Source organism: Bos javanicus, chromosome 24 (assembly GCF_032452875.1).
Source record: "Bos javanicus breed banteng chromosome 24, ARS-OSU_banteng_1.0, whole genome shotgun sequence".
Classification (NCBI taxonomy): domain Eukaryota; kingdom Metazoa; phylum Chordata; class Mammalia; order Artiodactyla; family Bovidae; genus Bos; species Bos javanicus.
Window position 1 is genome coordinate 7,328,239 of NC_083891.1, and position 16,556 is coordinate 7,344,794.

Genomic DNA, 16,556 nt, shown 5'->3' on the forward strand with positions numbered 1-16,556 from the left:
GATTTATTTTTATTAATGACAATGTGTAAATTTTATTCTTTGTTTTAGGGACTGTTGCCAGCTCTGTTTGCTTCACACTTTATATATTTGATAGATTACAGCTAGCTTTTGTTTCTTCTAAGGCAGTAGATAGACCTTTATTCAGTAGCTTTAAATCCCTAATCTGTAATGAATATACTACCTAAAAAGAAGGTAATTTTAAACATAGAAATATGAGCATCTGCAGGGAAAATGCTGTCTAAAACTTCAGAAATATTTGTCTAAGACTTTACTCTGAATTTTCATTACAGTGTTTGTTCCAGAACTTCCTGAACAGTGTCCCAGTTTGGTTTTTAGTAATTCATGTTAACATATAAAAATGTTTAATTTTAGAAAGTACTCATTTGATCCTCTTAAGAACAAAAGAAGCAAACTCAGGTTGTTTTAGGTAGCTTAGAACACAGAGCATGAAATGAAATTTGATAACAAATCTCACGAACATTTATTTCTAAGAGTATGTTGAGTTACTGTTTTTTAAACAGCTTTATTGAGATAATAATTCACATTCATACAGTTCACTCTTTATAAGTGTACAATTCCTTGGTTTTAATGTACTCACACAGTTGTGCAAACATCACCACAGTCAATTGTAGAACACTTTTATCACCCAGAACAACCTTGCTCCTGCTAGCAGTCACTCCTGATTTCTCCTGCTCTCCCCATCCTGCCGCAATCACTAGTCTGCTTTCCCTCTTTATAGATTTGCCAGTTTGGGATGTTTCATATAAATGGAATCTTATTTATGGGTCAGGGTAAGGGTATCTCGGGAATTTTTTTTGTAGTTTTGTGTAAGTTTGGTTTATTCAAAATAGAATGTTTCCTTAAAATAGAAATAAAAAATAAAGGTCATGAGGGAGTCTTGAGGCAGATTAAACCGTCTTGTTAACAGTCCCTTGCCGAGTCTTCTGGAAAGTTCCATACTCTTGTATCTTCAGTTCTAAAATCCAGAATTTCTGAAAGTGAAAAATTTTCTCAGAACTCAGGTGGCAGTAAGCCTTAGCTGTGCCTGAATACATTTGGCTACAAAATCTGACCAATTCTAGTTGGAAGTTGTACTTGCTGATATGTTTGTCCTACTTGTTTTGATTCTGTGTCTGCTGTACTGCAGCAAGATTTGTTTCCTTGTGGGGCGTTGCCCAAGATTCCACTGGGGGTGTTAATTAGTGTAGAGTGGTGGTTGTTGTTTAGTTGTTATGTCGTGTCTGACTCTTTTGAGACCCCATGAACCATTGCCCACCAGGCTCCTCTGCCCATGGAATTTCCCAGGCAGGAGTACTGGAGTGGGTTGCCGTTTCCTTCTCCAAGGGATATTCCTGACCCAGAGATTGAACCCATGTCTCCTGCATGGGCAGGTGGATCCTTTACCCCTGAGCATGAGGATACATGTACCTTATTACTTTTCTAAAATCTAAAAATATTTTGAGTGCAGAAACACTTCTGGCCCTTAGTTTAAAAGACAAGAATTGTGGTGCATCTGTTTGTTACCCAGTGTCTGAGTGCGTGAGACACAAAACCAGGCCCTGCCCTTTTCATCTTGGCCAGTACGTTGGCACCCAAGGAATCCCTCAGATAACATGCATGTACATGCATACGCGTATGTGCACGTGCACACACACACACACACACTCTGGAGGAGCTGGGTGTCTGACACGCTGGCCTCATGGTTGAGGTGTGCCGAGCAGTTAGGGGAATTCCCCAGCTGTCTCTCTTTAGCACGTTTAGAAACTTTCATCTGATTATCAGAACTTGTGAATTTTGTATGTAACCACAAGCTAACAAAATGGTGATAATTTTCACACCTATCTCAATAATAGGTCAGCGTGAAGCTGCATCTCCACGGCTTCCTCCTGATTCACCCCTCTCTGCTCCTCTGCCCAGGCAGTGTGTGTTTGTCACCCCGCCCCTCCTCTCCGCGATGTGCAGCCTCCTAGACAGCCTCTTGGTGGCCACTCCAGGCGACACTGCCGGCGCTTTCCGACGAACCCGTCTCATTGAGCTTCTCTGTAGGTAAGAGATAAACACTCCCAGGGAAGCAGGGAGACTGAGGTTTTTCCTTTTGCCAGATTTGTCTGGACAGTTTTTATTTTCATCTGTTAAAGCATTTGCATTGCTTTGTTTCACTAACTGTTAAACTTCCCTTACCCCATCCTGATATTTTAAAACTCAGAAGTTTGTCCTCTGCCCCACTAAAGGAATATGATACAAGTCTCCCTGATTGTTCAGAATGCAAGTGAAGGAATTCTGGGGTTCATTTCCCTAGTGGTCATATCAGAATAACGTCATTGGGTTGAAAAGTCATTTTTAAAATCCATTTGGAATTGTTTAGTTATGGTTGAACATATAGGCTGAAAGTTTTAATAGAAAGTAGTCTGATAAAATTTAAGGAAATCATGATTTGGTTCTTTGATGTATCCAATATTAATTGGCATCTGACCGGACTTTTTCTGATTTTGTGATTGGCTGTATGATATAGTTAAAAGGCCAAGGAAATTGGATTCAGTCCAACTTAGGTCCTGATTATGGTTCATTCTCTCACTAGTGTTGCAGCCTTGGGAAAGACACTTTAATCTCTGATTCATCATTAATAACACTAGTTAATGGGATGACTGTTAGGATTAAAAAGAGGTGTTGTCTACGATACTCTCTTACCTTGAGTGAAGTGTTCCTTCCCTCCTGACATCCTGCTTATTCCAGCCACGTATACCCACCTCCTGTTCATTTGCATTTCTCTCTGTTTCTGCCCTTTGAACATCCACTCTCTGAATTGTCTTCCTTCTCTTTGCCAAAGCACAGCGCTTTCTCTTTCTTTTTGGGATAAGAGCAGTCTCAAGAGAAAGACGTCTGTGGTGCTTCACTTTCTCAGTGGTGTCCGTTTCTTTACTCTACCCTTTATAGTAGGCAGCAAGATGAGACTTTGGTCTGTTTACATTTCTTGTCCTACTAGAGTTGGAAAACGAAACTGCTAGGTGATTGTCTTTCCTTCTTGAATGTTTCCTATCTCAAAAATGGTCAAAATGGAGTGTTAGGAATATTTTTGCTTCTGCAGAGTCTGTTAAGAGTCTGTCGTGACGTTGAGGGCACAGAGGTATTAAAGAATCTTATAGGAAAGGCTTATATTTCCATCCTTGTTATTTCTGACTTAAATTTTTTTGCTGTTTTTTTTTTCTTTTTTTTTGGTTTTTACTTTCTAAATCAGAACTTACTTCCTCGAAAGTGTTTTTCCTATTTTAAATAGGGACATAAGCACCAAGCTCTTTCTCTTGTTTGTCTTTTCCTTCTGAAAGGACTTTATTATATTCTGCTTGTAATAGGTTTCATTATATATTTTCCTTAGAATTCTTGGTTTCTGACATTTAGTTGATGATATCTTTTCCCATGTTCTGAAATATTTTAGGGAAACTTTTTATAAACATTTATTTCCTTCATTTCATAAAAATCCCTTTTCTTGAGTTCTGTTCATGGTTATATCCAAACTGTAAATTCTGATTTGTTTGTCTTCAGTAACAAGCATCCCGATGGTCTGAAGGGTGCTTTTTTCTTCCTTCACAGCATCGCAGTTGCCACCCTCCTAGAGACAAGTGTCCAGGAGCTCCGGGCCTTGCTGCCTACGTCTCTTCCTGCTGAACACACTCAGGCTCAGGTGAGCGCCCACGTCTCCCTCTCACCTCGTCTGTGTGCGTTTCTGTAGCCTTCAGTGCCAAAAACAGAAGTTCTGGAGGACATACCACAGGAGAGGAGTGAAAGTCTCTTAGGGTATACATGGTATGATGAGGTTATTTGAAATAGGTTACTTAATATTTCAACCGGAGACATCTCTGAATGGTAGTAAAGAGCAGTGAAAGGTTTAAAGTCCTAGATTCTATGCCTGGTTCCATCATTAGCCAGCTGGACATATTTCATCAAGGATCTGGGTACCTTTGAGCACTGTGTTAGACAAAGGGGAATGTTCATTGTATAGCCCACCTTCCCCCTCTGTGATTTTAGGATATCTCTGTTATTTCTACCTAAATTAAAGTTGTAGAAATACTTAGTAAATTCTGTGTATTTTCAAAGCCCAGTTTAATAAGGAGAAATTTATGTTTGTTTCTTCACAGATATTTAGTGAAGTTGTTGCTAATAGAGATGATATCTTAAGATCAGATTTTTAAAAAGGGCCACAAGATTTGTTTGGGGTGAGAGATAATAAAGGTGGGCCAGACCAGTGTCTCTTGCTCTGTGATGTCTTCTTCAAGCTTTCTGCGTAAGGCAGACCACGTCCCACAAGGCTGGGTACCACTGTATATCATCTTCCAAACACTGGCCCAGTGCAGCACTTCCACTTGTGAGTGTGCTTGTTTGCGTATTGGCCATCACCTCCATTTTTCTTCCTGTCCATCCAGCATATCTTTATTGGGGGCCTACCGAGTAGCAGGATCTTCCCTAAATGAATACAGCAGAGAACCTTCCCCTCAAGTTGGGAGTATAGATAGTGATCAAATATATATATGCCTGATGATGTCTTAGATAGACATCTAAGAAGAAAAACTAAAGGAGGGACAGGAAGTAGTGTCAGAGCTGGCAGGGCAGGGCTTTTCTGTGTCAGGTGCTCAGGGAGAGGCTTTCAGACAGTGATGTGTGGCCTGAAGTGAGTGAGGAAGCCAGTCCATGGGGCCTCGCGGGGCCCCTGAGAGTTGCCCTATTCAGGAAACAGCACGGAGCGGCTGGAGCAGAGTCTGCAAGGGGGAGATGAGGCCAGAGCATCCAGGGCTCCGTGAAGGTGGAAGTGCCATTAGTGCCTGTTTTATAAAAGAAACGACGAGCCCAGAGATGGAGAGCTTGCCCAGGATGGCTCCCACAGTGGGAGGCAGGGCCAGGATTCCAGCCCGTGCAGGCTGCTTCTGGAATTCACAGTCTTACTCTTGCACTATGTGGCCTGTGTAGACTGACTGCTTCTTCCCTTTTTGTCCTTAATAAGATGATTCATTCATTCCAGAAAACTCTGGAACATACAGCCCACTGTATTGTGCTGTAGGCACTAGTGATGCCTCTGTGAACAGAGCAGGCATGCCCCTGCCCACAGAGCCTGGATCCTCAGAACGGGAATAACAGTTACAGGTTTTATCAGGTGGAGACGAATATAAAGAATCAGTGAGGATGGGTGAGACCTCAGAAAAAGCCTCATCAAGGTGAGATGTGAGCAGAGCTGAGGAGACAGGCTGTGGTGGCGAGGCAGAGCGTGCAGCGGAGCTCTATGGGGGACAGAGACATGAGGTGCTGAAGCTGGGGGTCGCTTGGTTGGGCTTTTTTTTTTTTTTAAAGAGTTTCAAACATAAGAAAAAAAGTTACTTTATGGACTATCCTACAGGTAGCTGATTGCATCTTCAATATTGTAGTTCACAGGAGAATCTGACAGCTCAGGTGTTCTCGCTCAGGCTTCCTGCAGGCTCTCCCCTCCCTTGGATTGTCTGTTCACGGTCACAGTACACACCCAGAGGGCAGATTCACTGTAACTGCTGTGGTGTGGCCTAGCAAGGGGTCAGGAAGTACTTCACAGCGACAAGGAAATTAAATTTCACAAACTGCTTGCATTTCACCCGACAGGAAAAATGTAGAGCCACCTGTACTTTTATGTAAAATGTGTCCACAGATTAGATAAAGGGAGTACCTTTCATCCAGAGAAGTAGGACAGAAGAACTCTTTGGAAGTAGTCTGACGCCATTCACCATAGAGGCACTTTATGGTGTTGTTTAGTCGCTGAGTTGTATCTGCATCTATTGCAAAGCTGTGGACTATCGCCTGCCAGGCTCCTCTGTCCATGGGATTTTCCAGGCAAGAATACTGGAGTGGGTTGCCATTTCCTCCTCCAGGGGATCTTCCTGACCCAGGGAGCAAACCTGTGTCTCCTGCATTGACAGGTGGATTCTTTACTACTGAGTTACGAGGGAAGCCCTGTAGGTACTTACGCCCCAACAAATGCCTGGCAGTCCCTGACTCTTACAGTAACTTTGGAGGAAAAACTGTGAGTGTGTGTGTGTGCACACAGGTACAAAAAGAGAGGCATTGGAATGTGTCTGTGAAGTTCATTTCTATGGACTGTTGCATTGCCTGGGCATGGTGGAGAGAGAAGTCATCACAGTTTGTTCTTTCTTATTACATACCCAGAGAATTTTTTTTTTTTTTCCAGTATTTTTGCCCATTAATACTTCTTATAGTATTAGTATCAAGCAACATTCCAAAGGTGGTTTTATTGGTAATTTTAGGGAGGATTTAATTGTTCTTTTAAAACTAAGAATAGTATTTTTATGCTGAAGGATAGTTGAGGGCAAAATCAGACATGTTTTCATTTTATTTGTAATGATCACTAGGCTGTTAGGCTGACTTCTCCTACCCCTCAATTGTATACCTTGAAGAATATGTTATAATCTTTCTTTACAGAATTGTAGAGCTTTGGATTGCTTTTTTTGCTTCTTCCAGAATTTTGACTCCACAGTTTAGCTATTTGAAAACCATAAAGACTTTCTAAACTCTGTAAATAGAATTCAGAATTTGGCTTTGAAAACGATGTTTTGTTTGGTATAATTATAGTTGACACTGTTAATGTGACCGTTAGTGACATGCTTATGAGAAAAATAATGCTTTGTCTGCTGTGCGTTTGTTTTAGGTCTTTCAAAATTATGATGAATATTTTATGACTTTTTATTAACTTGTATTATAAAGAAGTGATACTTCGTCACTGAGATGGGCTTTTCGTATGATGTGCTCTGTTTTTACTGTATCTCCTCTCTCGGGCAGGTGTCCTTTCTCCTGGAATACTTGTCCTCCTTATCCCGGCTCCTGCAGTCATGTTTATTGGTGGATCCCGACCTTGTGATTCAGGATGAGCTTCTGAAACCTCTTATCCCAAACATCATCCGAGTTCTCACCCTATGCACCAAAGATATATTAGGTGAGCTTTATTTATTTATTTTTAAATTAATTATTTTAATTGGAGGCTAATTACTTTATAATATTGTAGTGGTTTTTGCCATACATTGACATGAATCAACCATGGGTGTATATGTGTTCCCTATCCTGAACCCCCCTCCCACCTCCCTCCACAGTGAGCTTTATTTTTAATTTTTTTTTTTTTTTGGTTTAGAAGGACAGTAAATAATACTGAGGAAAAAGTCTTAACTTTGCACCAAGTATTCAGATCAAGGTCACATTTTGGGTTGTTCTTTGCTAGTGTTTTTGGAAGACTTTTCATAAAGTGTCTTACAGGTTGGATATTTTAAGTGGCTCCAGGAGACCGTTTGAGGCAAGTACGCAGTATAGTGAAGGGCCGTTCCCCTGTGCTGTCATTTTAAATGAGGGTAAAGTTCTTTATGTAATGTTATAAAGTACAGTGAGTGTTAGGTGTTAATTATTCTTATAAGCTATGGCTAAATAACAAGTATAGGCAAGTCCAGAATATAATATCAGAAATCTCCAAAGGTCTGCAATTCTTAAAAAATATGCTCTAATGAAATGCTGAATATAGAGCTTAGTAGTGGGGAAAACTAAAGCAACGTAACTTCTTTATCAAAATTAAAATATGATAGTTGTCTGAAAGAGTTTATAATGAAGTAATCATTCGTTTGGTAATTCTCTTTGCCCATTAGCTCATTCTTGTTTAGTCCTTTGCGTTTATCGCTTTGCAGGTTTTGGGTCTGGTAGGTGAAGTGGTTTACAATGCCCAGCAAAGGCAGTCTGCAGAGTCTCATCAGCATTGCGTCACCCAGTGCTAGGGGAGCAGTAGTTCAGTTCAATTCAGTTCAGTCGCTCAGTCGTGTCCGACTCTTTGCAACACCATGAATCGCAGCACGCCAGGCCTCCCTGTCCATCACCAACTCCCGGAGTTCACCCAGACTCACGTCCATCGAGTCAGTGATGCCATCCAGCCATCTCATCCTCTGTCGTCCCCTTCTCCTCCTGCCCCCAATCCCTCCCAGCATCAGAGTCTTTTCCAATGAGTCAACTCTTCGCATGAGGTGGCCAAAGTACTAGAATTTCAGCTTTAGCATCATTCCTTCCAAAGAAATCCCAGGGCTGATCTCCTTCAGAATGGACTGGTTGGATCTCCTTGCAGTCCAGGGGACTCTCAAGAGTCTTCTCCAACACCACAGTTCAAAAACATCAATTCTTCGGCGCTCAGCCTTCTTCACAGTCCAACTCTCACATCCATACATGACCACAGGAAAAACCATAGCCTTGACTAGATGGACCTTTGTTGGCAAAGTAATGTCTCTGCTTTTGAATATGCTATCTAGGTTGGTCATAACTTTCCTTCCAAGGAGTAAGCGTCTTTTAATTTCATGGCTGCAGTCACCATCTGCAGTGATTTTGGAGCCCAAAAAAATAAAGTCTGCCACTGTTTCCACTGTTTCCCCATCTGTTTCCCATGAAGTGGTGGGACCGGATGCCATGATCTTCATTTTCTGAATGTTGAGCTTTAAGCCAACTTTTTCACCCTCCACTTTCACTTTCATCAAGAGGCTTTTTAGTGCCTCTTCACTTTCTGCCATAAGGGTGGTGTCATCTGCATATCTGAGGTTATTGATATTTCTCCCGGCAGTCTTGATTCCAGCTTGTGTTTCTTCCAGTCCAGCGTTTCTCATGATGTACTCTGCATATAAGTTAAATAAACAGGGTGACAATATACAGCCTTGACGTACTCCTTTTCCTATTTGGAACCAGTGTGTTGTTCCATGTCCAGTTCTAACTGTTGCTTCCTGACCTGCATACAGATTTCTCAAGAGGCAGATCAGGTGGTCTGGTATTCCCATCTCTTTCAGAATTTTCCACAGTTTATTGTGATCCACACAGTCAAAGGCTTTGGCATAGTCAATAAAGCAGAAATAGTTACTTACATGCAAGTTTGACAAGTGGCAGTGACGTCCAATGAGCTAGCGAGGTTATACCATGCGTTCTCTATGGAGAATAGGGTGAGACCCACCCCAGGGAGCAAGAGGTGATTTTTACGTTGTGTAGTAAAGTGTCTTGGTGAGGTTTATTTTTCAAAAGGTTCTTTTTCTTCTTTGTGTTAATAAGTCGAAACATTTTGATTGATGTTTTTTACAGATGTAGAGTTAAGGTCAGCTTTTTATCAGACATGGACTCATCTGTTCAACCTTCTGGCCGCACTGCTGAGGCGAGCTGGCCCTGCCTCTTTCCCATATGTTACCCTGGGTCTGGCCCGGTCTTGGACAGCGTTGATCGGTAAGGAGATGGTCTTGCTGGGCTCAGGGTGTTTTTGCTTATAAAATTAAGATAATCCCTTATTTACACACACTCACATTCTTATAAACAGGAACCTATGTGAAAAGAACAAAATGAAAATGAAATCAATTTCTTGATCAATAGGTTGTCTTGGTACTATTTAATTTACCTTTAAACACTGCAGTTATTGTTGTGCTAATAAAGTTCATTAGGATTAAAAAACCTATAAACTTTGTTACTCAAATAAATTTGACTGACTTCTTTAATTTTGAAGATGTTTCCAGTCGTTTACACATGAAACTGTCTTTCAGATACATTCTGCAGGTGTGCGCGTTTGTCTACCACAAGCCCTGCTCTGTACACCGCCAGCCTGCAGTTCCTTTCTGTTCTCTTGACCGAAGAAGCAAAAAGGCGTCTCCAGGATGAGGAGAAAACAAGCTTATGCCACAGTCCAACAGTGGCTTCACTTCTTGACAAAACCCAGGAAAGTCAGAACTCACTAGAACGACTTACTGAAGTCATTCTTCAGGTTAATGTTTCTTGATTTTTTAAAATTTGGTTTAGTTTTTAAATAATTGACTTTCAGTCTTGGTCTTGTAAGAATTTTATTCAGTCATTCGAATTAAAAAACAATGCTTATTACGACCATTTAAATAATGGAAGAAAGGAATTTGATAATCATTCTCCAATTCTTCTGTTTTCTAAGAGGCCTTTTAAATAAATTACGTGTGTGTGTGTGTGTGTGTGTGTGTATATATATATATATATATATATATATATTCATATATATATATATATATATATATTCCCCTGTGAATTGGATTAAGTGCTTAAACTTGCTGTATGTTAATATTCAACATAGCTTTTTTCTTTAGAGGTTAGTCTTTGAGAATGATTTTCGGTCTTCTCTGTGTTATAAATGTCTTATTCAGTCTCATCCACACAGAACATTCTCAAATCTTAATGATTTATCAAATTCTAGTGGATTTCATGAGGCAGTTGAAAACTAATGATAGCTCTTAAGTAGAACACATCTTTTAATTCACAAGTGTTTTGCTCCAGCCTAAGTTTTTCTCGAAGGCAGTTTGATTTGCATTCTTTGCAGTGCTATGAGGGGAAAACCTCCAAAGATGTCCTGAAGAGGGTCGCTGCGAACGCACTGATGTCGCTTCTGGCCGTCAGCAGAAGAGCACAGAGACATGCGCTGAAGGGTGAGCCACCTGACACCTCAGCTGTTTTTAATTTGTATATTTTACTGCATGTTTATTTTAGGTGTAAAGAACTTAAAATCTTAGTGTCACTAAAAAGAATAATTTCCCCCCCCATACAGAAACATAGTAAACATGCTTTGCTTTTTAAAAAAATTTCTGTGCATTTCATAGTTTTATTTGCAAAGCAGAAATAGGGACACCAATGTAGAGAACAAACGTGTGGATACCAAGGGAGGGCGGAGGGTGGGAAGAACTAGGAGACGGGACTGACACATGTACACCACCGTGTACAGACAGACAGCTAGGGAGGACCGGCTGCACGGCACAGGAAGTGCCCCTCAGCCCTCTGTGGCGGCCTAAATGGGGAGGAAGTCCAGACACGCATTTCTTTTAAAATAAGATTACACATGTGGACTACTGTTTGTGTGATGAGTCTTTCTCTAGAGAATCTATTAAATCTTAGAGAAGTTTTTTAATGTAACGTATCACTCAGTTTCATGATAATCACATGTTAACCACAAGCACATATTGCACACACAAAGAAAACATGTAGTTTCGATAGGAATAACAACCGTATTAGATGAGCCTATATTTTCATATCAATTTCCCCCTGAAGTGTTGTAATTTCTCATCCAGATTCAGGGAACACAGGTGTTTGACATGAAAGAGAATATCAAGTCCACTAATTTCAGTTGTAACTTTGCTACTGAAACTCCACATGCCTCCAACATAGATGAGATGTGCAAAGAGTAGTAATAAGTTAAAAACAAGCGGGTTTTAGCATTGTAGTTCTCTTGTGTTTTTATCCTCTTGTTCATTAATGTCTCACTGAAAATGTGAAAATAGAATTGGTCAGAAACAGAAAATATCACTTTTTTGAGAAATTTGATTGTTGTATATAGTTTTAACTTATTTGGAAATAAAGTATCTTTCTGACTATTTTGGACATTGTCTTCCAGCCCATCTTGTAGACAGCTGCGTGGAGCAGATGAAGCACGTTCATGCACAGCTGAACCTGGGTTCTCTGAAGCCGGGGAGGGCAGCGCTGAGGAAAAAGGTCACTGAGTTCTCAGTCTCTGGGAGGCAGGGGTGACCATTTCTCGAGTCCTTGTGCTCATAAATGACACCCGTGTTTGGTTGAAGTGAGTGTTTTAGAGGAAAGGTACAGCCATATAAATTAATGGGATTTCTACATTAGAAGGTTTACGTTGGGATTTATTTGTGTGTGTGTGTGTGTGTGTGTGTGTGTCACCTTATTTCTCACTTGAAGATCTTTAAGTGAGATTTATATAATATGTTGTTGTTTTAAGCCTTTTGGGATGTGTAAGATAAATTTTTATTCTACAGAAAGAATATCTTTCATAGGTTCACTAGAAATAGAATAACTTACTAAGTGTTTTCTATATGGCAGGCACTGTTCTGAACACTTCATGTTTATTATCCACTGTTCACTCATGACAATAATCACAGAACCAGTAATGGGTAAAGCCACTGTTTGCCCTGTGTCTGTGCAGTTGCAGAACTGGTATTCCTAGTATTAGTTCATTTCCTTTGGTGACTCTCAGAGACTCTTTAGCACTGAGTCTGCTGGACTCACGACAAGCTGCACGTTCACTGTCAACTTGATGTAACATAGGTTTTTAAGAAAACTGTATTTTATATTGCAATAACTTTGGTTTATAACATTATATCAGTTTCATCTGTACTACATGATATCTGTTTCTGTGTATACTATACCTACTCATCACCAAAAATTTAGTTTCCATCCATCACCAAACAGCTGACTCCCTCTACCACTTTTGCCCTCCCCCTCATCCCTTCCTTCCTGGTCACCACTCCTCTGGTCTCTGTGTCTATGTGGTTTTTTGTTTTTTGGGTCTAGTTTGGTTTGTTCATTTATTTTTGTTTTTTGTTTTTTTAAATATTCCACATATGAGTATAATCATGTAGCACTTGTCTTTCTCTGTCTGGCTTATTTAACTTAGCATAATACCCTCAAAATTCATCCCTGTTGTTGCAGATTGCAAGATTTTTTTTTGTGGCTGGCTAATATTCCATTGTATATATACACCACATTTTTTTAATCCATCATCTGTCAATAGTCCTTTAGATTATTTCCATATCTCAACTATTGAAAATAACAGTTTTTATATAATAGCAGTGGTTAATAATAATAATTATGGTTAAAAAGATCTGCCACAAAAGCTTATTGAGGAAATGAATGTGTGTGTGTTTATAAACATATCTACATATCTAAGACCATTATTACAGCGTCTGTGTAATGACTTGTTTCTACTGCACCTAATCAGAAACCAAGAAAAAGCCTTATTTAATCATTTTATAGGTCTAGGTGCTTATATGTTTGTCAGTTTCTTTTCTTGCCTCTTTTCCTTTTTCCTCTCGTGCAAAGGGCCTTTGCCTCATCATTGAGAAAGTCAGCCAACACCTGATACGGTTGAAAACCAGGCAGTATGTGCTTTACTTTGTTAAGATGAAGTATGGAGCTTATCATATATCTCAGTCCCTCTGTGCCTGATAGAACAGAAATAGCTTTTTTGTGGTGGGTGTGCTTCTCGAGACGTGATCATCTTTCAGAGATCGTTAGCCTGTCAGTCCCCTCCAAGCCGTGGTGGTCGGGCCACAGAAAGAGCATAGCTGTGGTGTCCGGTGACCCAAGGGAGAAGGAACTATTGTATGCAAAAGTGGAATATGCCATTGTTGTTCACATCTTTCAACTGCTTTTTGTTTAAACAGGAGGATGGTTTTATTAAAGAATTAAGCATTGCCATGCAGCTCCTAAGAAACTGTCTTTATCAGAATGAAGAATGTAAAGTAAGTAGAGCTACTTCTCAGTTTTGAAAGCAGTGCTGTTATGGAACAGTTTAAATTTCATATGAGATAATTAGGGCAACTGGAAAGCTCTTTGAAGTTTCCTTAGATGCATGGTTGATTGGTTCATAAGCTCAGCGTTGATTTCAGAAAAGAACGCACCTAATCTTACTGTTGTTTGTCAACCCGGATGACATTTCTTGTTCGTGTCAGCATTTTAACTTTATTCCTGAAACTTTGACTTCAGGCAGCTAAAGCAAACTTGAGTCTCTTTTTTCCTACTGTTAGCCATTTCATTTTTTTTTTTAATTTAATTTTAACTAAGATGGCGTGAATGGCTGTGTATGTCTTCTAGGCAGGACTTTTTTCTGCCTAGGCAGTTGTCAGATACTTCTCCACGGGGAGGTGTCCTACGCACAGGAAAGAAGATGAGGGTGTCTCCTGCTTCAGAGCAGAGATGGTCCACGGGGGGGTGTCCTACGCACAGGAAAGAAGACGAGGGTGTCTCCTGCTTCAGAGCGGAGATGGTATTGCTGTATTGGTGTCAGGCAGGGTCTTCAGTCCCGGCTCTGCCGCTCGCGGGACCCCTGGCACAGCCCCTCTGTCGGGACCCTTGAGATGTTTTGCTCTGTCTCTGAGCATTGGTGCTGTCATTTCACACAGCCATCGGGGCTCTTACACAGAACACAGTGTCTGGAACACTTTGATTTGCTTTGTCAGTGATGGGACACTTCTGAAGCACTAACCTCCACACAGAATCACTGTGGAAAATGAGTAAGTCAAAGATAACTTAAGCAAGCTTTCTTTTAAAAAAAAATTTTCCTACCTCTTTTTAAACTTTTTATTTTGTATTGGGGCATACCTGATTCACAGTGTTGTGATAATTTCAGATGAACAGTGAAGGGACTCAGCCATACGTATACCTGTATCCAATTCTCCCCCAAACTCCCCTCCCATCCAGGCTGCCATATCATATTGAGCAGAGTTCCATGTGCTATTCAGTATTACCTCTTTCATTATTTTACTTGTGATAAAACTGGAAAAAGTATACTATGTCTTAGAAAATGAACATTTGGAGCACATATTCCTTAAGCCATATAAAATAATTTACTCAGGACACATACCTAACAGTTTACATTTCAAAACAATTCCATGGGAATTAAGTATTGATATGTTTCATTAGTAATGTCACTTACTACATTTACTGGTGTCCTTGCAGCTGGATGCAGTTCGTGTTCATCCACGACACGTCACTCAGGCAGTACTGTGGCACACTTCCCGGGTAGCATCTGCCTATAGAGTCACGAGATGCTGGCCTGGGTACTGGGTATAAATGTAGTGCTCACATTTTTAACACATTAGCCAGCTATGAAAGTGTAATCTCTGAACAGGTCAAAGCACGTGTGCATTTCCAAGTTGCTTAATAACAAATAAGTCTAAAGAAGAATATTCAGATGACTCTTGAGGATAAATGTAGTTCTGTGGGACAGAAAGCCTTAATTTCTTTTCTTGTTCCAACTTACCTGAGGGGTGTCACACACTCCCAGTACTGAGTGTTGGTCACTCTTGTGGTGACTCAGCAAGTCCTCCACGCCCATGCCACCCTGATATCGGTAAACGTGTGACAACGAGGAGCTTTCACGCTGGGACGAGCCCAGGGCTGGGGAGGGTGATGGACTGAGGGTTAGAGGTGGGGGACGGTGCAGGTCAGGCAAGAGGTGACGAGGAGAACGGGGAGGGAGGGGCGGACTTGATGAAGACATGTGGAACAACTTCCAGGCTCAAGTGTAACGTAGGCGTGAGTCACCGAGCAGAATGTAGCCGTGAGTGATGCTCACGTGGGGTCTGCCCTCTGTGGGACATCGGGGTGGAGAACGGCCGGCAGTCAGTGGATCACATGGGCCTGGGGCTCTGAGGAGCAGCACAGACTGGGGGGTCTTAGGAGTTAGCGCTGGATAGAGGTGTTTGTAGCCATGACTGTTGTTGAAATTTCCCAGTAGAGTACGTAGTGAAAGCCTAGGTCATATCCTCGGAAAATTCAACTATTTAAAAATGAGACTGTGTAAGGAGTGCTGGAGAGTTTGGAGGTAATAAAGGATAGAAGGGCTGCATGAAAATGAAGAAAAAAGAGCCTTTAATAGATGCCACAGTGCCTGAGGGTTTCACAGCTACAAAGGTAGGAACAATTTTACCAGCATCATCAGTTCAGAAAAGAAATTGAAGATTAAATAATGGTTGGGAAATGACAGCAAGAGCTCGCTTATGAAAAGCAGCATTTATAATTGAGAATATGTAGCTGTAAAGGAAGCTAGCCTATATGTTGACTTTTCTAACAGGTAGTGCTTAAGTATAGACAGAAGTGAGCAAATCGAGGACGAGTTATTAAAGAGAGGAAGAAACGACCTCCTAGATGGACTCAGAGCCCTGAGGAGGCAGCAGGCTCTTTCCAGGACACAGATGGACGGATCAGTGCTGCCAGAAGAGGGACTCCGGGTCCTCCCTGCCAGGCGGGAAGGAGGGATGGGAGGAGACCCACATGAGTCATGTGGAGTCGAAGAGGAGCTCATCCCTGCCTGGCTCTGTCTTCTCCGCAAGACAGCGAACGTGGTCGTCCACTGTGGTTGTGGGGCTGCCCTCCAGGCCTGTGGAGAGTGGGGAGCAAGGGGAACAGCGTTGGGAACAACTCGCCTCTCTCTTCCTCCGTGAAGTTGTGAGGGCATTGAACGAATGCCCACCTGTGTGTGCATGCATGGGTCTACAAACTGCTTAGTCAGTCTGTTCATGAAGAAATTGCTGCATTTGCTGCCAATAGTTATATTTTATCCATAATACTGTCCCAGTGATCTTCATAATAAAAACTGAGTTCCTTAAGAATTATTGAGATAGCATAATATTTTGACTGGATTTTGCCATATTCAGCTCATTTAAAAGCAGTGATCTTCTGATCTATCTGGCCACACACATTACGTATGTATGTGCACACAGGAGAAGAGCAGGCAGGGAGGACTCAGAGTTGATCAGCATGTTTCCTTAACCAGAGAATCCCTTTTCTTAACTGTATCACAGCATTTGCAAGGGCTCATTCAGTGCTGTAGGATATTACTGTGTTGCTTAATGTACGTGTTCAGAAGCTGTTTTTCTACATTTCTTACCTGAGTTGCATATCCTGGTCACCCAGTGTTGGAGGGAATTCCTGAGACTGGGGGGCTCATGGTCAGGGCAGTCCTGGTTGCAGGGTGCTGAACCTGTCCACGGGATTCT

General features: G+C 41.3%; 1 protein-coding gene across 3 annotated transcripts in view; it reads left to right on the top strand.

Moving 5' to 3' along the window:
* The window catches only part of RTTN (rotatin), a 121,473-nt gene that overhangs the window by 89,379 nt on the left and 15,538 nt on the right, over positions 1-16,556 (top strand). For all 3 annotated transcript variants that reach the window (XR_009733208.1, XM_061399551.1, XM_061399552.1), the window contains exons 36-43: positions 1,854-2,046; positions 3,589-3,679; positions 6,811-6,964; positions 9,118-9,255; positions 9,567-9,784; positions 10,361-10,466; positions 11,426-11,523; positions 13,221-13,298. Coding sequence is in view for 2 of the 3 variants with exons in the window: in XM_061399551.1 (XP_061255535.1) it covers positions 1,854-2,046; positions 3,589-3,679; positions 6,811-6,964; positions 9,118-9,255; positions 9,567-9,784; positions 10,361-10,466; positions 11,426-11,523; positions 13,221-13,298 (1,076 nt within the window). In the remaining variant the exon portion in view is untranslated. The remainder of the gene's footprint in view (positions 1-1,853; positions 2,047-3,588; positions 3,680-6,810; positions 6,965-9,117; positions 9,256-9,566; positions 9,785-10,360; positions 10,467-11,425; positions 11,524-13,220; positions 13,299-16,556) is intronic.